This window comes from Notamacropus eugenii, chromosome 3, assembly GCF_028372415.1.
Source record: "Notamacropus eugenii isolate mMacEug1 chromosome 3, mMacEug1.pri_v2, whole genome shotgun sequence".
Lineage (NCBI taxonomy): Eukaryota > Metazoa > Chordata > Mammalia > Diprotodontia > Macropodidae > Notamacropus > Notamacropus eugenii.
Genome location: NC_092874.1, coordinates 410941401 through 410965489, shown reverse-complemented (window position 1 = coordinate 410965489; position 24089 = coordinate 410941401). Strand labels below are relative to the sequence as shown.

General features: G+C 36.0%; 1 protein-coding gene across 1 annotated transcript in view; it reads right to left on the bottom strand.

Moving 5' to 3' along the window:
* The window catches only part of ABCA13 (ATP binding cassette subfamily A member 13), a 371167-nt gene that overhangs the window by 31885 nt on the left and 315193 nt on the right, over positions 1-24089 (bottom strand). The window contains exons 43-45 of the mRNA XM_072598129.1: positions 23239-23373; positions 16075-16178; positions 13476-13568 (exon numbers count right to left, since the gene is read on the bottom strand). Coding sequence (XP_072454230.1) covers positions 13476-13568; positions 16075-16178; positions 23239-23373 — 332 coding nt within the window. The remainder of the gene's footprint in view (positions 1-13475; positions 13569-16074; positions 16179-23238; positions 23374-24089) is intronic.

Sequence of the window (24089 nt, the reverse complement as noted above, 5' to 3'; positions counted from 1 at the left end):
TAAAGATGACTAGAGATGACCTAGGATGCAGTAGATCACCTTGGCATCTTTGATATCTGACTAAATTCTAAGTGGTCCACACTGCCCTACTTCAGCAGCCTTTATGACCGTGGAAACAAATTGATCTCATCCACCTATTCCACCAGGGGATCTTCACACGCTTGTGGTAGACATCCCCTTAACTCATTGATGGGCTTGAGGCCTATAACATCTGTAACATGGACCTCACAAGATTGTTGCACAGGTCAGATGAGATAATTTATGTATAGCTCTTCTCAAGCTTTATGCAATCCTTCTACTCCTGCCCCATCTTCAAACATGACCAATGCTTTAAACTGTTTGACTCTTCCCACTGTCTGGATTTGTTAATGCTAAATTGTTTGGCTTGAGTAGTATTAGCCTTTGAATCATGGCTTGCATTAATTTCCCCTAAAAAGACTTTGACCTCATCACCAACAGAGATCAGGTCCCCTATACATAATAAACACTAGGTTAATTTACATTTATAAGTGGATTTCACTTTGCATAAAAGGCCTACATGTGTGCATGTATATACTTATACATTATTTCATTACCTTTGATTCTTCTCAGAACTATGTGAGATAGGAGAATATAAGGGCACTAGAGATAATATTTTCTGCAGATTGAAAGGACATAGAGTCTATTTCTAACTTGAAGATTTGGGGTAGATTTTTTTTATAGTACTAACAGGATCTAGAATTCAAAAAAAATGTGAAAAGGATTTTAATATTTAGGGAGAGGGAAGAACATAATAGGTCATTCTGGGCGTAGGAAACAATAAGAACAAAGACATGGGAGCACCTGAGATTAATCTGAGGCTTTGCTATGTAACAGAAGCAACCCACAATGAGTAGAGATATGACATGGAGCTTGAACAATAGGTTAGAGCCAGATGCTGAAGGCTATAAATGCCACATTTGAAAATTTCTAGTTTATTTAAAATGAAATAGAAAGTCACTGAAAATACTTGAGAAATAGAGTTATGTGATCAGATATGTTTAATAGAAAGGTTAATTTCCTAGTGGTATGAAGAAGACACAATGTGGTCAGGTGAAAAGAGGATTAGGATTATATGATCCTCTAACTCACAACTGTAAGAGAATTTAGGAATTATCTGTTACAACCACCCTCACTTTACAGTTGAAGAAACTAATGCCTGGAGATTTTAGGTAACTTGTTTAAACCTATATAAATAGCAAACAGAAGCCAAACAATACCTCCTACTCCAAACATTTATATGATTATACAGAATGGCAAATAGTATCCCAATAATTTTCTAAGGAGAAGGGGAAAGTCAAGATGGAGTCTACTAAACTAGAGGGTAGTGAGTTTAATTTTAATGCCTGGAAAATTCTAGAAAACATAAGATAGTTTGTGAACACCAAGAATAGGAAACAAAGAGCCAGTACAGCTCCATCAAGAATGAATCACCCCAAAGCAACCTTATTTTCTTTTTGGATGGGATTACTAGACTGTTAGATCAGGGGCATGTTTTGGACACAGCTTGTCTTGATTTTAGCAAAGCGTTTGGCAAAGTCTTTCATGCAAGGATCAGAGAGACATGTGGGCTAGATGTTATTATAATTAGGTAGATTCTAAATTGGCTAAATGGCTAGATCCAAAGCATATTCATTAATTTTCAGATGTCAGGTTGGAAGACAGTCTCCAGTAGAGTGCTCCAGGGATCTTGTGCATGACCTCAAACTGTTTTAAAACATATTTTTTTTCAGTTTTTAACATTTTTGGATATAGAGATGACATACTTGTCAAATCAGATAACAAAAAGCTGGAAGGGATAGTTAACAAGCTAGATAATTAAGTTAGGATCCAAAATGATCTTGGCAGAATTAAACATTAGACCCTATCTAATAAGATGACAGTTAATTGTGATGAATTTACTCTTATATTTCAGTTCAAAAAAATCAACAAAACAGATAGCAGATGGGATAGAGATGAATAAAATGTAATTGATAAAGATTTGGAGGTTTTAGTGAACCAGGGTAATATCTAAAGTTCTCAGCTTAGTTTTTAAAGTTTTTCATAAGCTGGACCCAAACTATCTTTCCAAACTCACTGTACATTTATTTATTCTCTTGTGCTCTGCAAGCTAGTCAAACCAGCTTTCTCTTTGCTCCTTAGACAAGATACTCCATCTGTCATCTGCCTTTATACTGGCCATCCTACATGACTAAAATGCATTCCCTTCTCCTCCACCTCATGGTATCCCTCCTTTCCTTTCAAGATACAACTTAAATACTACATTCTACATCAAACCTTTCATGATCCCTCTCAAACTGCTAGTGTAGTACCTCCCAAATTAAATTATAAGTACCTTGCATGAATTCTCTTTACAAATATTTTGTGTATATTTATATACATATGTCTGTATATGTATGTTTATACATATATACATCATAATAGGGAAATCAACAAATGGTGATTTTATGTATGTGTGTCGTTGATATATGTGTGTATGGATTTTCTGATTTTCCCATCCTGATGTAAGTTTCTTACAACTAAGAATTTTTTCACCCATTTACACTAGTATGCCCAATTTCTAATACAGTGTATGGCATATAGTCTGAACTTAATAAATGTTTATTGAATAACTCAATGTAATTCAACAGTGTGAAACAGCAGCTAAGAAAACTAATGTGACCTTAAAAATGAATGCAATAAGACAAATACAGTGGCTGCTAGGAAGTACAGTGGATAGAGTATTGGGCCTGGAGTTTAAACCTTGCCTCAAATACTGATATGACCCTTGGCAACTCACTTAACCCTGTTTGCCTCAGTTTTATCATCTGTAAAAAGGAAATGGCAAACCACTCCAGTATCTCTGCCAAGAAAATCCCAAGTGAGATCCCATAGTCAGACACAACTAAAATGACTGAACAAAAAAAAGGAAAAGTATAGTGACTAGGGCTAAGGAGATGAGCACCAGGTAAAGGAAATGCTATACCTGGAGGAGAGAAAACATGGCAAAGAAAGGGTGAGGGGAAGATCATGAAAACCATCTTCAAATAGTATGGTCAAATCATAAATTTACAACTGGGAGGATCACTAGAAGTCATCTAGTACAACCACCTTTTTATTTATTAATGAGGAAATGAAGGCCATTAGAGGTTGTCACTTATCCAAAGTCACACAACCTAGATACTCTGATCCCAGGTCCAGAGTTCTGCTCTGAGCCATGCTCCAGTTTTATTTGAAGGGCTATTATGTAAAAGAGAGGTCAGAAATCTTGTTTATGACCAAAGGGTACAAACTCAGAGCAATATGGTTGGTTGTTGTCCCTCGTCTTCGCAGAGAACCAAAATGACATCACTATTGTAAAGTGAAATTTCAGTATGACCGACTGTGGCTGATCAGACCAATTTAGTTTGAAATGCTCTACCACAGAATGGGCACAGATAGTCCATGTGATTATTTGGGGTGGAGATCCCAAATTTGCACATCCTGTGTTTACTTTGTGCTGTCTCAATTCTGCTTTGCTCAAAGAGCAAAGCTCTTATGTGAGCATGCCGTGCTGAGCGATCCTGTGCCAGTGTCTCCCTTGTTGCACAGTCAAATCCAAAGTTCTTGAGAGCCACCTTGAGAGTGGCCTTGTATCGTTTCTTCTGGCCACCATGTGATCACTTGCCCCATGCAAGTTCTCCATAAAATAGTCTTTTTGGCAAGCATACATTTTGCATTTGAACAATGTGGCCAGTCCATCGGAGTTGGGCTCTCTGAAACATAGTTTGAATACTTGGCAGTTCAGCTAGAGCAAGGACTTCAGTGTCTGGTACTTTATCCTGCCAGATGATCCTCAGAATCTTCCTAAAATAGTTCAAGTGGAAGTGATTCAGTTTCCTGGCATGGCGCTGGTAGACTGTCCATGTTTCACAAGCATATAACAATGAGGCCAGCACAATGGCTCTGTAGATCTTCAATTTGGTAGTCAGTCTAATACCTCTTCTCTCCCAAACCTTTCTTCGGAGCCTCCCAAACACTGAGCTAGCTCTAGTAATGCATGTATCAAACTCATTGTCAATGTGTACATTCCTGGAAAGTACACTACCAAGGTAAGTGAACATATCCACAGCATTCAAAACTTCTCCATTTGTTGTAACTGATGGTTCCATGTATGGATGGTGTGGTGGTGGCTGATGGAGCAACTGTGTTTTTTTAGTGTTAATTATTAGGCCAAAATTAGCACAGGTAGCAGAAAATTGATCCATACTTTGTTGCATCTCAGCTTCAGAGGCTGCACTCAGTGCACAATCATCTGCAAACAGAAAACCATGCACCAACACTTCCTCCACTTTGGTCTTGGCTTGTAACCTTTTCAAATTGAAGAACTTATTGTAGTTGATCTTGACGCTGTGTTAATCCTCATTGAAAGCATTTGTCAACATGGCCGAAAACATCATGCTAAAAAGCATGGGAGCAAGCACGCAGCCCTGTTTCTCTCCACTGGTGACTGGGAAGGCACAAGAGCTTAGTCCATTATCCAGAACCTGGGCAAACATGCCAATTGACATATAATATTGATGAACTTCTCTGGGCAACCAAATTTTGACCTAATTTTCCATAAGCCCTTACAACTAACAGTGTCAAAGGCCTTGGTCAGATCTACAAGGTATAAGACCTATATATATGGAAGTAACAATGAGGCAAATTTCTGTATAAGGAAAATCTTCCCAGCAGAGATATTCTGAAGTGTAATTGGCTGCTGCAGAGGATGGTTGCTTTCCCGCCCCTTCCCCACTAGAAGATAGCAAACAAAGCATCAACCACTAAATGCTTACTAATTGTGTATCTTTTAAAGATAATTCTTATTCAGTCATAGGTTTGACCAAATGGCCTCTATGGTCAGTTCTAACTGAAATTCTGTGATTTTGTATTTTTCGACCTGAATTCAAATCATTCAACCGTTCAGTAAATGGGTCCTACAGGAAGTCACTTCTGCCTTCTAACTCCTATTTTCTCATCTGTAATATAGGTATAAATACTATAAGAACTTATATTTACTTCACATGACAGGCAGAGAAATTTAATCAAAGTGACCAGTGAGCTCTACTTGCCAAATCTAGTTTCTTTTCTCAGTCTTCATTTTTCCTGATAGCTCTGCAACATTTAACGTTGTTGACCACTCTCTCCTCCTGAATATGCTTCACAAAGTGTCTTTTCTTGAAATTATTCTCCTGATTTATATGTGTGTAGTTGATATAGAATAATATAAAAATATCTTTGCCACTTAAAGCCTTTTAAAACCTAGCACCAATAGACCACCATAGGGTTACTACACGTTACTCGTCATTATACAATTTATACTCTACACCAATTGGTTCATTAACTCTTCCTCATACATAACATTCTATTTCCCACCTCCAGGTTTTTGCAGAAGCTGTCCCCATTCTAATTCTCTCAGAATCTGAAGGTTAAGCCTCTTTTTGGGAAATAAATGCCTTCTCTTCAATGCCATTTCTCTTGAATACTGTAATCTGATGTGTTTTCTAATCAAAGATAATAAACCTACAGGTGACCTGATATTTATACCTACAGCTAATCACAATAATTACACTTTTAGATTTTAAACATAGTGATCTACTTAGCACAAATGCAAAATAAATATCATAGATATTAACATATTAAATTCAATGCATCAATGATAAATGGATCACAATATATACATAAACCTTGTTCACACTCTCCTATCAATTCACTGAGTAGCCATGGTGAAGAGTGTTCATATCTTTAACTCACAATAATGTTCTACATACTTGGATGTCAATAGCCCATTTGCATATATCAATACCACACAAAACTCCTTCTTTACCACCTGTTTGACTCTTGGTCCTCACCAGTCTTGATCTGACCAAAGTCTTTTCTCTTCTCTACTCAAAGTTTTTACAAGTGCTTCCAATTAGCTATCCCCCTTAAGAACATATTTAGAAAGTATTGCTTCTTACTATGAATCTCAGTTATCTTTAAGCCAGGAAATTAGAAAGTTCATCAAACTATCTCTGATTTAAGCAGACCAAACTAGCAAGTTATTCAATTACTCAAATGTTGCATTGTTCAATCTGAAAAATACAGTGTAACAAAACAGTTCAAGTTAACTCTTTAAACTAGGAAAACAACCTAAACCATCTTCCTCAGGATACCAAAGTTGTTGCAAATTCCCCTCTGATTTCCCTTTTTAAGTCAGATGGGGCAACTGAGAGCAAGAGTTTCTGAGAAGTTTCACCTCTTTCAGACTTTAGGTTGAGATAAAAAGTAATGGCCGTCAGGAAGGATCTTGGTCAATGAAGTCAATTTTCTCTCTCACCAATCAGGAGTCACTTAACTGAAGTCTGCTGACAGTTGGCTGCTTCTAAATGATACAGTTGCAACAGAACAACAGTTTAGTGTTTTCTATTATCTTCAGGTTCTCATATCAAATTCTTCTCTCAGAACCTCATGTGCAATTCCATTGCCCTTCAATGACTTAAGAGCCTACTAACTCTCAGAGACTCATTTTTAACTTAAAAATCTTCAACTCACTGAATTTTCTCTGCCAAATTAATAATCCTTTAAAAAAGGTGAAAGAATCTATTTGTGCAAAATATTCATAGCAGCTGTTTTTGTGGTGGCTAAGAATTGGAAATTGAATGGATGCCCATCAACTAGGGAATGACTGAACAAGTTGAGTTATATGATTTTAATGGAATATTATTGGGTTATAAGAAATGACAAGCAGGATGATTTCAGAAAAATCTGGCATGAACAAAGTGAGTGAACAGAACTGGGAAAACATTGTGCACATTAACAGCAATATTGTATGATGATCAACTGTGAATGACTTAGTTATTCTCAGTAACACAATGATCCAAGACAATCCCAAAGGACTGATGGTGAAAAGTACTATCTGCCCCCAGAGAAAGAACTGATGTCGTCTGAATACAGACTGAAGTATACTATTTCTTTATTTCTTTCCTTCTTTCTTTTTCTCTTTCTTCTTCGTGTTTGCGTAAAAAATAAATAATATGGAAATTTTTTACCTGATGGCACATGTATAACCTATACCAGATTGCTTACTGCTCAGGCAGGCAGAAGGGAGGGAGAGAGAGACAGAATTTGGAACTCAAAAGTTATAAAAAAATAATGAATGTTAAACATGTTTTTATATGTAATTAAGGGGAAATAAACTGTTATTTAAAGAACTAATAATACTTAAAGCATACCACAATCTCCAAGCATTTATATAATTTGTCTTTCTTTCAGTTAACCCTCTTTAGCCATAAACCTTTATATATAAATTTCCCAAAGAGCTTTGCATCTCTGAAGGAATGAAAATGGTCCAACATCACTTTGGCATTCTTGAAACCATATTTATTTAAATATTTATCTGCTTTTCATTAAGTAAAATATCTTTCTCTGCCTCTTCATAACATCAAATTCTTCCAAAACATATGAGGCATCATTTTATTTTGCTCACAAAGGGATTTCATACTTTGTGTACCTATGAGTTCATTTTCTGTTCCAAACTGGTTAAATCCTCACTGAAATCTATGTTTCTTCATGAACACATATTGGTAATATATTAAAACAATTTCCCTATTTCTTTTCGACATCAAGGTGATCATATAAGTAGCAGTCTTAAACCCCTTCACAATCAATAAAAATCTTTACCTTTACAAAGAAAAATTTAAAAATAAATTATTTCCTTATCATTACTCTCCCTATGAAAAGGCCTCAAAGCTCACATTCCACTGGAATTCATTCCTTCCCCATAGGCAAGTTTTTGATTCGTTACTTTCCTTTCATGCTCAGCGAGCGTCCCTTCCTTTAAAATCCTTTCCTGATCCCCAGATACATTGTGTATATATTCTGTAATTATTATGTGTTTGTTTACAGGTGAATATAGTATTTATCCTTCTAGAATGTAAGATTTTTGAAGGCAGGAATTGTCTCCTTTTGAGCTTTGCAATTCCAGTGCCTGTAATAGCACCTGTCACAGGATAGGCTTAATAAAAGCTTCTTAGTTAAATAAGTATCAATACATGTCTCTAGAGTATTTAGAAAAAAGAAAAACTCTTAAAAGTATCAGTGATTATTGTGATTATGACTAAGTACTGGAATGGGGAGATACTGGACAAGTTATCAAGCCATTTCCATAGTCGATATCAATTGTCCCTAAACTTTTTGGATTGTATCTCCTATCAACTACACACACACACACACACACACACACACGCACACACACACACACACACGCATACGCATGTATGCGTGTGTGTGTGTGTGTTACTATAATAATTATATTTCATATAAAACAAAAAAGTAGAAATTAAAAGGAAATAAAAAATTTAAAAGAACAATTTAACGGTATAAATAATTTTGCTCTCAGAAAAATTTTATTTGAATGACATCTCATGATATAATATTTTAGTTACATGATATGCTTTGTTATTTCCAAAATCTTGGTTTAACTTTGTGACCACATGATTTGAAAGTTTGGTACAAAGTTAATTTTCTTGTGATATTTATTTTGATGAACTTCATATGTAGAAAAGAGACTCCACAAAGATGCATAGATCAAAATGGAAGCAATGCATCGTTGTAACTATGTTTATCAAATCATGATGCTAATTTACACTAACATCCATGAATTATGTGAAGTTTTGTTGAAGTACAATTAGTAAATTTTTATCTTTTCAAATGTCAGTCATTTGTTCTTACAAACTAATCAGAGAATGTTGCATTCTTTTGTTTTCTAAGCAAAGGCATTTAAAATCCACTGTCACTACTCAGAAACAATTTTAAATTGCTTAGAAACTGTTACTCTAAGTTTTGTAAATGGAGAAATGAGAATTTTTAAGAGTAACAAATTATTTTCAGCAAAAAAGTCACATAACAATTGAAATACTTTCAAGCATGTTTCTTTTGTTTTGTTTTTGGAGGGGGGAAGGCAAGGCAATTGGGGTTAAGAGACTTGCCCAAGGTCACACAGCTAATAAGTATCAACTGTCTAAGGTTGGATTTGAACTCAGACCCTCTTGACTTCAGGGCTGGTGCTCTATTCACTGTGCCACCTCGCTGCCCATTTTTTTCATTATTCATATTTTGTTTAATTATTTCTTGATCTCTTATAATTTCAAGGTATTATTTTCTTCCTTCAGATTCTGGATCTTCTTTTCTAATTGGTTGACTTTCCTTTCATAACCTTGTTTTCCTTGGATTATTCTTTTTTTTTTTTCCTCCATCTTTGTCATTTGATTTTTAAAGTCTTTTTTAAGATCCATAAATTCTTTTGGGGCAGGTGACCAATTGACGTTACTCTCTGGGGGCTTCTTTACTCCAATATCTTCCTTTGAAGATGAACCCCAGTCCTCTCTATTCCCATAACTTTCTATGGTTGGATTCTTTCTCCTTTGCTTATGCATTTCTTTTTGTGACAATAGCTTAATTTTTGTAATCACCTCTAGCCCTGGGATATGGGAAATGATGCCTCTTGTCCCAGATCTTTGGTTCTCTCCTCTACCCTGGAACCAAAGCCAAATCTTCCACCTAATTTAAGTTCCTGGAGACAGAGGCTTTCTGTTCCACTGCTTCTGTACACTGGACTTGTGTTGGATCTTCTCATCCCTGCAGCTGTTCTGAGCAGAGCTGGGTCTGGCATGCCTTAACAGCAGAGGTTCCTTCAATCTTCCTGGGCTCAAATACCCAACTCCCCTCACTATCCCAGGGTAAAAGTTCCTGTCTGTAGCTCAAGGTCATGCAGCCTCTGAAACCAACTAACCCCAGGACTTACTGCTTGTTCTTTAAGTGACTTGCTGATTTTTATTAAAACCAAACCTATCCTGGAGGTGTTTACTCTTCCCAGTGACCAAACCTTGTCCTGGGATTTTTTGTCTAATCTCAAATTGTCCTAGGAAGACTCAGGTTGTACCTGTATTCTTATTTATCTCCACCTACACTTTGTTTGTCCTAAGGTACTATTTTAACACTCTTGTGGGGGAAAATCTTGAGAGGCTGGAATTTTCTGACCTACTCTGCCATCTTCCCAGAATCCTCTTGCATGTTTCTTTTGAATAGTGACTACTCTTAAATTTATTATTAAAATACCCTCTTCATTGTGTGAAAGGATTCATTGTGTGTGTGTGTATGTGTATGTGTGTGTGTGTCTGTGTGTGTGAGTTTTAGGTAGTATACTACTGATGGTAACTTTTTATCACAGAAGAGACCAATCTATTTGGTAACCTATTTGGTCCACTTGTATTTTTATGAAAGAATAAACATATAAATAATTTAAAATTCATAAATCTAAGAATTTTCACACACACATACACACCCACACACACACAAACAGTGAATAGTTTTATAGTTCAAAAGCTTTCAATGGCTATATTTCATCACTTTACAAAGATAGTGAACCTACGTGTCTTGAGAATTATTGGTGCCCTGAACAAAAAATAAGGAAATTCAGGAAAAGGTTTTTGGAGGTTTTAGAGGTAAAGACAATGCAAGGTACGTCATACAAATAAGAACTCATCCATATCTACCCATCATATGTAATTCATTCTGTCCTGTAGAAAACAAAAGGGGAGGGAGGTAGATAGGCAGGATTCTCACTTGCTATTGCTTTGAAAAGATACCGCACTTATGGCATGATACAGCCAACAGGCAAGAAATATTAGGATATTTTCCCAGTTGTATGTATAAAGATGCTTTGGATGCCTACGTTATCATTAAGTTATAACTTCTCCAAGTGTCTGGTACTTTGTCACCAGTCACAGAAGGAGAACTGTAGGAGGCAGGTAGAGTGTAGACTCCTGAATGTTAATGTCTGATGGGAGTAGTGGGATGGTACTGGAGAAAGGCCCTCATGATTTACTGTATTGGAGTGCAGGATACAACCTACCTTCCCCACCCTTCTTTTACTGATCACACAGTAACTGAAGTCTTCCCACATTATGGGGTTACATAGCCCCTACTTTGCAAATTTAGGCAAAAAGTGATGGGTATCTGGTTAGAGGTTGTGTCAGTAAGACTAGAAATGAGGGAACATTTGAAATAGATATTGCTGTTATACTCTATAAGACTTGACAAATGATGGGTTATTGTGGGGGAGAGGGAAGATAAAGAAAAATCCAACATGATTCTAATTAAGGTCTTGATAATTGTGAGAGTAGCACAGAGAGGGGAAAACCATAGAGGAGAAGCAGGGCTTGAGAGAAAGGTCATGAGGTAGGGTCTGTTCCTCATACATTTCACGGCATTTTTTATCTCCATGTTTTGGCCCTGTCTGTAGAATACCTTACTTCCCTTAAGCCTCAGCTCAGGCTCCATCTTCTAATGAAGTTTTTCCCAATCCCCCAGTCTTTACTGCCATTCCTCTCAGAAATACCTTATATTCATTTTCTGTGTGTGTGCGTGTGTGTGCATGTGTGTGTGTGTGTGAAAAAGAGGAAGCAAACCTTAGTGGACAGAGGTCCAACTTTGAAGCCAGGAAGACCCAGCTTCAAGACTTACCTGTGACACATAGTGACTGTGTGACCCTGGGCAAGTGACTGTATCATTAAGCACCTCAACATACACAGTGGGGGCCTACTATCACAGGTTCTTAAATCTGCATTTATAAAAAGGAAAGGCAACTTTAATCTGCTCAACCAAATGCTTCCAGACACACCTTTTTATCTTTTATATTTCCAAAGTTACCAATCCTCCTATCTATTTGACAAACAGAGAAAATACAGAGAAATAACAACCAACAAACAGGGCCCTCCTGCCTCGATCAAAGCAATATTGCTATACACTTTATATACTTGTGTGTGTGCTTGTTCTTCACTGCTGAGGAAGACCCTGCCATCAGAGAAATGACGACATGACTTGCATTTCACTATGTTTTGAGTGAGGGAGGGCTGTGCAGGTCACCAGCCTCACTTCTCCTCCAGAGCCATCTGACTCCAGTGACCAGATATTCATCAGGATGACTGGAGATGACCAGGATGAGGCAATTGGGGTTAAATGACTTGCCCAAGGTCACACAGCTAGAGAGTGTCAAGTGTCTGAGGTGAGATTTGAACTCAGGTCCACCTGACTCCTGCACTGCTGCTCTATCCACTGCACCACCTACCTGCCCCTACACTTTACATACATGCCTGGATCGAAAGAGCCTTTAAATCTGAGCAGTTGCGGGGTCTGAACATATGGCCACTCAGAGTCTCAACCAGGGAATCACTAGATCTTTCTCATATAAGTGAAACCCCAAAGTAAAATACTAACCTCCCAGTATATATAATGAAGACTCGGCTCTTGATTGGCTCAGAGTCAACAGGCATAAGATTCACATAACTCAGCATAGCTGCAAACCATCAGGGCTCAAAGGAGACTGAACCCTCAGGTGCTCACAATCTAGCCTGAGTCTAGACAACTCCAAACAAACAAATCTCACCAGGCTTGCTGCCATGGTCACTTAACCTCTCTGTGCTTTAAGTAACTCTTTATAAGTGTCAAATTACTGCTTTGGTAGAGGGAGTTTGATCATCTCAGAGGTCCCTATACCAGTGAAATCACATCTTCTCATATCCATAATCTTCATATATGTGCATGTACATACTCTCTACCCCAATAAAATATAAATGCCTTGAGGCCAGTGTCCTTTCATTTTTTTTCAGATCCAATGCCTGGCACTACAGGTGGCTGGCATGTAGTAGATACTTAAGGAATGTTTATTGGTTGATTGATTAGTTTCTGGTCATGACAATACAGGTAAACACAAATGCAAGTTGTAAATAGCACAAAATTAAAATAACCATATCAGGAATCAGAAATCAGGATGGAGATCTTCAGGTGTGTGGCCAATTAAGGTCAGAGGGCTGTATTTTTTGTTTGTTTGTTTAGTCATTTTTTCAGTCATTTCTGATTCTTTGTGACCCCATTTGGCATTTTCTTGGCAAAGATACTAGATTGGTTTACCATTTCCTTCTCCACTTGGAGGCAAACCAGATCAAGTGATTTGCCCAGAGTCATTCAGCTAGTAAGTGTGTGAGGTCAGATTTTAACTCAGATCCTTACTCTACACCCAATGCTCTATCCACTATGCCTCCTTGCTGCCTCTCCTCTTCATTACCACCCCCCAATGAAGCACTAAAAACACTCCAGTGACTTATCATTACTGCCTACTTAATTTGGTAAAGAATGAATCTGAGCATCAAGCACCACTGCACTCAGTAGCAGCGGAGCTTTCCAAATCCAGCCCAACGGGGCCTTGCCTCTTCATTTCTAACTATCCATGCTGAATACAGATCTCTTGGGGCATGCTACTAAACAGAATCATTCATGGAAAAAAAAACAGAATTGTTTCACTCTACACTTCAACCTAGACAGAAAAGAGGACAGACAACAGAAATACTATGTGTTCCTCACCCACTTTATCAGTGCTGTTGAGTAATAGCAGGCTCAATTGTCAAAAAGCATTATACCTGTTTTTAACATGCTGGGGAGAACCAAGACACTTGAAACTACCATCGACCATGATTGCCAGACGAGAGCAAAGGGCTTCACACTCCTCCATGCTGGGAAAATAAGGACAAAAACCCATTAAGCAGTTAAGTCATAGTTTTAGGAACCTTGGTTTTTACTCAAAAAAATTTAATTGATCTTTAAATTAGTCTAGAAACAATAGAATACAGAAAGAACTTTGATAATATTTAAGTATGGTTCCAGAACATTGTGACAAAAAGCAAATGTCAAATGACACAGATTTAAATATACAGGAAAATACTGGGTAGTTGGAGCTCAAATATTATGAGTGACAGAAATATTCCTTGGCTTTTCCTTGATGTGTCAAGACTGGAGGCAACAGATGAATGGGATTTCAGAATCCTTAAAGTGTTTGTGTAGGATGTGACATATGTGTTTGAGGAGGAGGTACTCTATGAACAACAGTCCTGGTCTTTAAAAATTTGAATTTTATTCATCTGCTTCTAGGAAGGGTTCAGGGTTCTAATCTTTCCTCCTTCTCTATTTCTCTATGATTTTTTAGTCCTCTTCCTTCTCAAATCTAAAGGTTAGGATGCAGGTTTGGAGAACCATTCTCATTTCTATTATAAATAGAACTTCCCTGTACATAGTGTGATGACGAGGTGATCTGTCTAGTCTATACAAAATTGTGACCTATCTCTTTGTAGAGGAGAGAATCAGACTCATTGGTGAACAGGCATCTGTTGGTAGAAAATTTATCAAACTTGTGCTTTACCTTATTGTTGTTCAGTTGTTTTCAATTATGTCCAATTCTTCATGACCACATTTAAGGTTTTCTTAGCAAAGATACTGGAACAGTTTGCCACAAACTGAAGCAAACAAGGTTAAGTGACTTGCCCAGGATCACATGGCTAGTAAGTATCTGAGGTCAAATTTGTCCAGGCTTGGCACTCTAACCACTGTGCCACCTAGCTATCCTTGCTTTTCTGTTAGGAGGAATGAACTATGATTCTTCAAGGAGTGATCTCTGCTGAGTTCACAGAATCTTGGGTAAGCTTTGCCACGCTATGCCCTAGAGCAGTTTCATAACATCCATCATTTGGAGTTAATTTGTCACAGAATGGGTTGATAGAAATTATGAAAATTATAAGTTAATGGCTATATTATAATTTCAAAATCCATCCTAATACATGAATGTTAAGCATACAGTCTAGTATGGTGGGGAAAAAGTTAAGTGGGGAAAAAATCACATGTGAGTTAAAATTTTTATCTTTAAAATGGTGGGGGCAAGTTAGGGTAGAGGTGGATGAAATTGAGCTGGACTCTTCTAAAATAACTCTGAATATATAATTGCACTGTATAACAAATATTTTAGATAAAATTCAGAAGCATCTGTATTTTCCATTTCGGGTAACCATTGCCAAGTCTTTTCATTGCTACCTTAACAACATCTCTATTATATGTCCTATTTTCACCATTCCCACAGTATCACCATTCTAGTAAGGGCTCACACTCCAGGACTATTGCAAAAATTTTCTGTCTGGTTTTTCCGCTTCAAGTCTCTGCATACACTAACTCATCCTCCACTTACATAGCAACGTGACTTTCCTAAATCACAAATCACAGCCCCCAACTCAATAAATACCAGTTGCCCCTTGTTAAGTTGTCCCTTTCTATCTTCCTGGTCTTCTATACTTGACTGTTCTCCTAAAATCCAGCAATGCCAATCTTCTTGTAGTTCCTCACACAAGACTCTTTATCACCCCACTTTATTTTGTTTCCCAAATCTGGAATGTTCTCCCTCCTCTTCTCCACCCTCTGCTTTCCCCGGCTTCCTTCAAGACTCAGCTCAAACCCCATCTTCTGTACCTTACATACCTACAAGAGGCCTTTCCTTCTCCTCCAAGACACAGTGCTAGTGTCTCCTTTTAGAGATTACTGTCTACGTACTCTCCATATGACTCATCCATAGTTGTAGGCATGTTGTGATCACAGTAGAATGTGAACTCCTTGAGCCTAGACTATTTTTGCTTTTCTTTCTAGCTTCAATATTTAGCCCAGTGCCTGACATGCGTGTAAATGCTATAAATATCTGTTGATTGACTGACTTAGTGGCACTGATTTTAAATATACTTAGTACCATCTCTCATCTTAAGCAAATTTTAGAATTTGCCCAGATTCTAGATGCAGCTAGAAGATGTGGTGGATGTATAGTGGGAGACTTGGAGGCTGGAAGATCTGATTATGAATCCCACCTCAGAAACATGTTATCTGCAACCCTAGGGATGGCACATAAGCTCTCTCAGCCTCAATTTAGCCATCTATATAATGGGGATAATAATAGCAACTGCCTCATCATGTTGTTATGAGGATCGAATAAGGTAAGTTATGCAAAAAAGCCATGCAAACCATAAGGCATCATATAAATGCAAGCTGTCCTTATTGTTATATCCTATTTATTCTCTTGAGGCAGGTGAGCATAAAACACAGCCACACTCCACGCAGTCACAACAGTAACAACAATAGTCCCTATCACCAACATAAATGTTAGCTGCTGTTATTCTAAAATTTCCCAACTTAATAGTGAAAGTAGCATACCTGTGTGAGGTAAGAACTGCAGCACATCCTTCCTGAACCTCCTTCATTATAGTTTTCCAGAGGCACCGCTTAGAGCCAGGATCCATTCCAGAGCTGGGTTCATCCTGAAGATGAAAATAGGGATTTAAAAGGCACCTCAAGAAACACCACAAAAATACAAGACCTTAGATACCATAGAGGGTCAAATATATGGGCTAAGGCTCAGGGGAAAGGTCATCTCCCTAGGAATCAGGTAATAAGCTCCTGGTCCTGCCCCTACAATCACTACCCTAGCTAGGAGGCCTTATGCAAGTCATTTACTCTCTGTCCCTGGGTTTTTTCATCAGCAAATGGAGAAATTAGAAGAAATTACCTTTACAATTTCTTCTAGCTTTAGCATTCTATAACTGTGGTGAAAAATTCTGGATTACATGACTAATTACATCACTCTAAGGGAAAACATTCATAATAACAAAATCAAATTATCAGAGATTTTTAAAAAAGATATAGCTTTTCATGATAGGTAGAATTTTAAGCCATGGGAATCTCTTTTTTTAAAGAAATCAGTCAGGATACAGTAAAAATTGCAAACTAATTGTTGTAATTTTAATGTAGTATAATTTTAATATAAATTAATTATAATTTGATCCAAGAATTTTATTGCCAGGAATATAATATTTATACAATTATTCGTATTTTATACTTATTATGTCATGAGCCATATTATCAAAAAAAGGAAAAGTAGTATTTGTTCAAAGATTTTCAAAGCAATATCATTTATAAATGCAAAAACGCGAAGCAAAAAGAAATCTAATAATAGAAGAATGGTTAAATAAATTGATATTGCAATTATTATCTATCAGTGATGAATCCACCATCATTGTACCATTATATATAATATTAGCTCCTAATATCAACTAATAAGTACTTATTAAGTGCCTACCATATTCCAGGTAATGTGCTAATTACTGGGTATTAAAATACAAGCAAGCAACCATTCACTGCTCTAAAGGACCTTACATTCTAATGGGGGGAGAATTCTTGGGGGAAAGAAATCTGGAAAGTTGGAGGAAGCAGTATGACGATGTGAGTTTGGCCAGAAAATTTCCAAAGAAAGCTATAGAGAGGGCTGAGCCCTGGCAAGGTAAGGCAAGAATTCACCTCCCAGAGCAAAGGAAACCAGGGCTAGAATCTAAGTTTGTGATGAGGTGGCGATGATAAGAGTAAGGTCAGGGTGAAAGACTACAAAGAAGTAGGGTACACGCCTATGCTCTGGCAAGATATAGAGGAAGTTTGTCAACTGAAGTTAAGATACCTGATTATAAGTATTCTTAGACAAGTATAAATTTGTATACTTTTAAGCTGTTTACTGAATTTTTATCATATCTGCTTATTTTGTGATGGGATGATCCATTTGTAGAACTGAAATTTTCTGCCCTTCTAGATTTATTTCTTCGTAACCTAGAACGTGATACAGTATTAGAAAAACAAGTTTTCCATTCACTACTCTTCACATTGATAGCAAAGTCCCTTTTTCAGGACTCTTTTTTTGGTATCAAATTTCCCTTTTTTAAAATATTTTTGTTTGACTTATAATATTTCATTTTTGGACTGCTGAAATGATCCACTGTGCTTTACATTTTATTTAATGCTTTTTGTAAAGAGTTAAATATTTTTATATAAATTAAGAATCTATGGCATTTTGCTTAATTTTAGTATTTTCTCAGTAGTAGCATTAATTTTGATATTTTCTCATTACCATTTATTGTACCATTAAAGCATGATATAATTACCTTGATAATATTACATAATTTTCCAAGTTCTAATTCAGATTTTACGAAGTCATCACTGCAACTGCAAATTTTCTGAACTTAATTTAAATATGTTATATTCTAAATCTTTCTAAGGTGGAAAGATGCTTTCAAGTCACAAAAATCCAACCAAGTTACAAATGAGAAAATTAAGTCCAAAAGAAAGTAAGTGAATTGTGCAAGATCTCACAGATAGACAGAGAAAGAACCAGTATATAAGCACCTTTTGCTACTAAATGCATTTCCTCTATTCAACTGAATTGAATTTTTAGATCTATTCACTAACATTTGTTTTTATAGTGAAAATCAATTTACATTTAAGATTACAACTGTTAAATTGGTTATCAATTATACTTTTTTTAAAAGTTATTGCCTTTCTTGGGAGAAAATGCATTATTGCTAATTTCTCTAATAGTAATTACTATCCAGCCTTCATGTCTCCTACACACATATCACTAAATGGAATTCTGATATCTAAAAATACTAAATTTATATTTTTTGTAAAAATTAGATTCCCTGACTCTTCTCTCTATTTCACATAGAATTTTTTCTGTGGAACTCATTTCCCTTTCTTTTCTACAAACATTTTACTTGGCTCATTTTCCTCTACTTATTTAACAGTGCTGCCCCAGATCAAATTACTCCTTTCTTCCCTGTTCTTCCATCAAGACTTCATGCCATTTAGTAATCAATCAAAGCAATACTTCTTCTGTTTTATCTCCCTTTAGCTATTATATTAAAATAGTAACTAATCACAGTTGTAAAACATCTACATATATTGATTAAAGTAAAGTATTGAAAGCTTGATGATCCTGGTCTCTGTCCCCTTTTTATTTTTGCATGTCAACAGCTGTTGCATGGTTGGTATTTATGGCCCTAAATTTCTCAAGTTCATGTATGCTTTAAAATGATCACTTTTCACCTTTAAAATGAATGCTTAGCTTTGTTTGGGAAGCTTATTTTAGCAAAAAAACAACAATCCATATTTTTTAAATTTTATTTGTTCAATCTTTCTTCTGTCATTCCTACTCTGACACTTTCCAATTAAAAAGAAAAACAAAACTCCCATTATAAATATGAATAATCAGGCAAAGCAAATTTATGTCTTATTCTGCCTTCTGAGCCCTTCACCTCCCGATTATAGGTTATTCCTATCTGAGGTTATCCTTATCACTACAATCTTCCAGAACCATGGTTAGTTATCCCACTGATCAGAGGTCCTAATTCTGTCATAGTTGTCTTTACCATATTATTTGAATTGAATAAAATGTTCTGGTTTTGTTCATATCACTCTGAATTAGTTTAGTCAAGTATTACCAAGTTCTCTGTAGTTATCACCTTCTTATTTCTTACAGCACAACAGTAATGGAGTCTCAGGCTCAAAAGGTATGGACATTTTAGTCACTTGATCTGTATAATTTCAAATTGTTTTCCAAAATAGTTGTATCATTTCATAGCTACAGGAATGATTTAGTGCACCTATCCTTTTACAACCCATTCAAGATTTTACTGTTGCCATTTTTGTCATTTATGTCAGTTTTCAGAGTGTGAGCTAAAACTTCTGTTTTGATTTGTATTTCTCTATTTTTAATGATTTGTAGCTTTCTTTCATGTGGTTGTAAAGTTTGCAGATCTTTTGAGAACTGTCTGTTCACACCCTTTGACAACATCTCTTGGAAATGTCTACTATCTACTAGTCTTTCTCTCTCTCTCTCTCTCTCTCTCTCTCTCTCTCTCTCTCTCTCTCTCTCTCTCTCTCTCTCTCACTGTCTGTTTCTCCACCTCTCTGTTTTTTATATCTTTTGGGTGCCAAACCTAATCAGAGAAATCTGATATAAAGTTTTGTTTGTTTCCATTTGACCAGGTCCCTTCTTTCTAGCTTGGATACAAGTACCCTTCTCATTTCACTCTGGGTTTCTCACCAGGACCTAGTCAGTAGGCAATAAAGCTTCCAGATGGTCCCTGTGCCTGTCTCAGCTCCCTGGTATAGGTTTGAAATTGTCTAGTGCACAGTCAGGCATAAGCACATCTTATGTGGATTGCTTCATGTGTTGCCAGATACTTTTGCCAGTGTCTACAGACCTCTCTGTGACTCTCTATGCTATCCTGAGCTGGAAAAATGACTCACTGTAACTTTTTTCTTGGATTTACCCATCAATGTTCATATGGCCCTCCCTCACTTAAATCCAGTTCACTTAGAAGTTATCACATCACCTTCCTGATGTCATGATCCACTTCAAGAATAAAGGATAAACAATATAAGTGTATAAGGGTAAAAATTGTCTAAGCTATATTCCTTTAAGAGTTTAAAATAAGACTAAACAAAGGCAATGATACTCATATGGGTACTTAACTCAAGTATTCTTCCCATTAATGACATTTACTGGTTCACAAAACTGGCCCATTTAAACTAATTCACTTTCAAATTATTTTGGCAAACATTTAAAATAATCCTTCTTTCAGAAGCTTAACATTCCATGTAAAACTATCTGGAATAATTCTGAAAAAAACTTACATATTATAGAATGAAGACAGACCAGTTGACAGTTATATATTTTTCAAGCTTAATCTTACAAAAATGGTTAACTCATTTTTCACCCTTCCATGATAGCAGACAAATACTTTAGAGCCTTATTTTTCAGAAGGAAACCTCAGTTCCTTCAATTATTTACCAAATACTTGTAAGCTGTTTTTTAACCAATAATTTAATTTATATCCAGTTCAGGGTTGGCAAGAGGAGGATTATTTTGTCAAATTTGCTATTTCTTTCTCATAATCTGTCCTAAGCTGTTTTCAATATTGGTACACCCAATGCAGGCACAACCAAAAGAAAGAAGAATGACATAATTCCTAAAGAGTTTTACTAAAATTAAAACATTCATCAAATTTATGACAGCAGTTAATTAATGCTTCTTTTGTTTCATTAGCTTTCTACCTAACAATGGAATAGGACTACATGTATTGAATGAATCTGCTTTAGTTTAAATAACCAACAAACCTGAAAAGAAAGGGGACAGAGGCAGAGCATTTGCAGTTCTAGCTGATGGCTTCATTAAACTCCAAGGCATATGAATAAAGGTAGAACAGAATTCCTACAAGCATTTATCCCATGTTGTTGTAAAATCAAAACACTACTTTATTAAATGAGTCATTTTCTACAATATCAACATCAATATAATTACAATTGTAAAAACAAATACAACAAGGACGGACTGACTTTCAGGATTTCCAAATCAGGGCTCAACTGTACATTTAGACAAAATCATCTTTGCACAAAGTCGAGAACGGAACAACATAATAATGAGTGTTTCTGGAGTCACTTTGTTTTTACTGATCAATAAGTTTTTAGAAAAGCAGTTACAGATTTAATACCTAAGGTATGAGATGATAAAAGAGTCAATAAGTGCCATGAATTCACCTGTATGATCATATAATTTCAATTATTTTTAGATTTGGTTCAACATGCCAGATTGTCAAGAATTTTATGGAATTTTCCATCTAATATATTGGCTATCTATCCCAGCTTTTCATCATTTGCAAATTTCATGAGTATGCTATAACTGCCTTCAATTAATGTCCAGTATCCTCTGTGTTGACTAGTCTTCTATGAAAAAATGATGAGATTAATAAGCCATGATTTAGTCTTTTCTATTTTGATGACTTGTTCTTAATTCACCTGGCATGCCACACTGTATAAATATTATTTTCCCCTAGAACAACCATTCTTTTAATAATACATGAAAGAATTTCGCCAAAAATCCAAGCCAAATTTTTTGGCAACTAGTCAGATTCCACTTCCTTTATTTTTCATGAAAATTGGCATAACAATTGTCTTCATCTAACCCTACAGAGTATCTTTCATTGTGTACAAACTTCTTGAGAAGATCCCAGTTTTATATATTTCTTCCTCCAGAGATGTGTACACTTAAGAAAAAATGTCCGATGATTTGTTATAGCTAAGAATTGCATAAACTCATAGTGAAACTGTGGTCCTATAGACAAAAATTGCCATTTATGAGCAGATTACTAAGGTGTTATCCTACGTGGGTTGCTAACAAGTTTCCCCTCATTAGATGTTTCCAAGCAGAACCTGGATGCTTGAATACTATGAGTTTATGTTAAAATGGGGATTAGCGGGGGGGGGGGGGGGGGGGGGGGGGAGAGTGAGGGGAAGAGTGGGAGTGGTTTGGAATAAATAGGTATTAAGGTTCCTGCCAACTCTAAAAGTTATTTTATTTATTTCCAGGAACATTTGGAAACATAGCCAACGACAGGAATGTCAACGCTGAAATAATGACAAATAAGCCTCAAAGTACCATAACTCCCTTTTTAGGATGAAGACTGAAATTTCCACTAAAATATCATATTTAGCTAATAGATTTATCCACCCTCTTAAATGCCATTGTGAGTATATTTATAGCTATAATAATTTTTAATTGGATAAAGAATTTTTTTATTTCTTCTTAGAAAGAATCTCTATCCTCCCATTCTCTCATTTATTATGGTCAAGGGAAACTTGCAATTATAGGGTAGCAAAACACTAAGAATTTTCCCTTGCATTAAATTACCATGTGATCTTTACTGCCCTTAATTAATTTGGGAAGCTGAGACCAATCAAGTTTGACATTTGGTTATTATAATGTATAAATGACAAGTATTAACTAATTGATGTCATTTAACGAAAGAAAGTGCTTTCAGATTAGCAACATTTTAAATTCCTTTGTGCCATGATCGTGTTCTTGATGCCTTACAAAAGAATAGTCACAGAGAAATCCAGGATTTTCTCATTAAGGTACAAAAGATTAAATGAAATTTTGCATTCTTTTTCTATATAAATAATTGAGTCTTTGTATATCATGTTTCACATGTTTCCATACATGTGTAGTATAATAATAGAGTGGTTGTGGGAGGGTGGGGCTGGTAATAAAGGATTCCAGACAAAATACATGAGAGAAATTTAAGAAGAAAAGCTATCTAGTATAGCGTATAGCTTCGATGAATAGATGGCACTAGGAATATATCAGGATTAAACATAGCAATGAATAAATATTAATGGCTATCTATATTATGTATTACCATATAGTATTCCTGCATAAGGAGAAACACCATGCCAAGAAAAGGAGATGAATGCAAGACTTAAAAGAGAAGAATGAGAAAATGGAAGTACATTGGATATTGAACATATTCACCAATTTAAAGGTTCACTTTTGGCTGTTGGTAAAATAAATAAAAATTGAAATTCATTTATTTATATAAATATAGCCAGACAAGAGGTATAACCATTTCTACTTGACAGAGGATTGCAAGTTAAATGGATGAGCCATTTTGCATCATGTTTCAAGAAGATCAGTTTGATGATATTCATACTTCTTACCAGTAAGAGAATTTCAGGTTTTCCCACCAAAGCCAGAGCAGTGGATAGTTTTCTCTTGGTTCCTCCACTGTAGGTATTCACTGGTTTTTCAATATGAGCCTCAAGGTGGAGTCTATTAACAAGTTCTCCAGAAACCTAAAGGAAAGACATTTTGTAAGCTTTTCTTGCTGAATATATTATGGTTTGTTTAATTTGAGTTGAATGCAAGCTCATTGAAGTGTGATCTGTTTCATTTTTTGTTTTTATATGCACAGCATCTAAAGTAAAGATGCCTTGAACATAGCAGGTGCTTCAAAAATATTTAATGAAATTATGACTTTTTAAATTAAAAATTTAAATCACTCGTTGCTATTTCCTCTCTAAACATGAAATAATTATTTTCCAAATAGCAAAGGCATTTTCAAATGAATGGTGTTGTTATCAAAGGGAATCCAGAGCTAGTAGAAACAAGACCATGAGCTATTCCTCATTTCATCCTGTTCTCCCACCTCCATACACTCACACATGCCATCCCCATCACCTGGAGCACAATATTTCCTCCTCTCCACATGTCAAAGTCTTTCTTGCTTCAAGTCCCAGTCTAGGAGCCATAAAGGTCTTGGAGGAGTCCTCCTCTGAGGTGGATAAGGATGAGGATGAGGATACTAGTAGTCAATACTTACAGTACTTTAAGGTTTGCAAAGTGTTACTTCATTTGATCATCCATATAAACTGTGAATTCTTTGACAGTAAGAACTGTCTTTTGCCTTTCTTTTTATCTCCAGTACTCCAAACAGTATCTGGCACATAGTAGGTGCTTAATAAAAGTTTGTTGTCCCCAATTGATAAATGGTCAAAGGATATGAACAGGA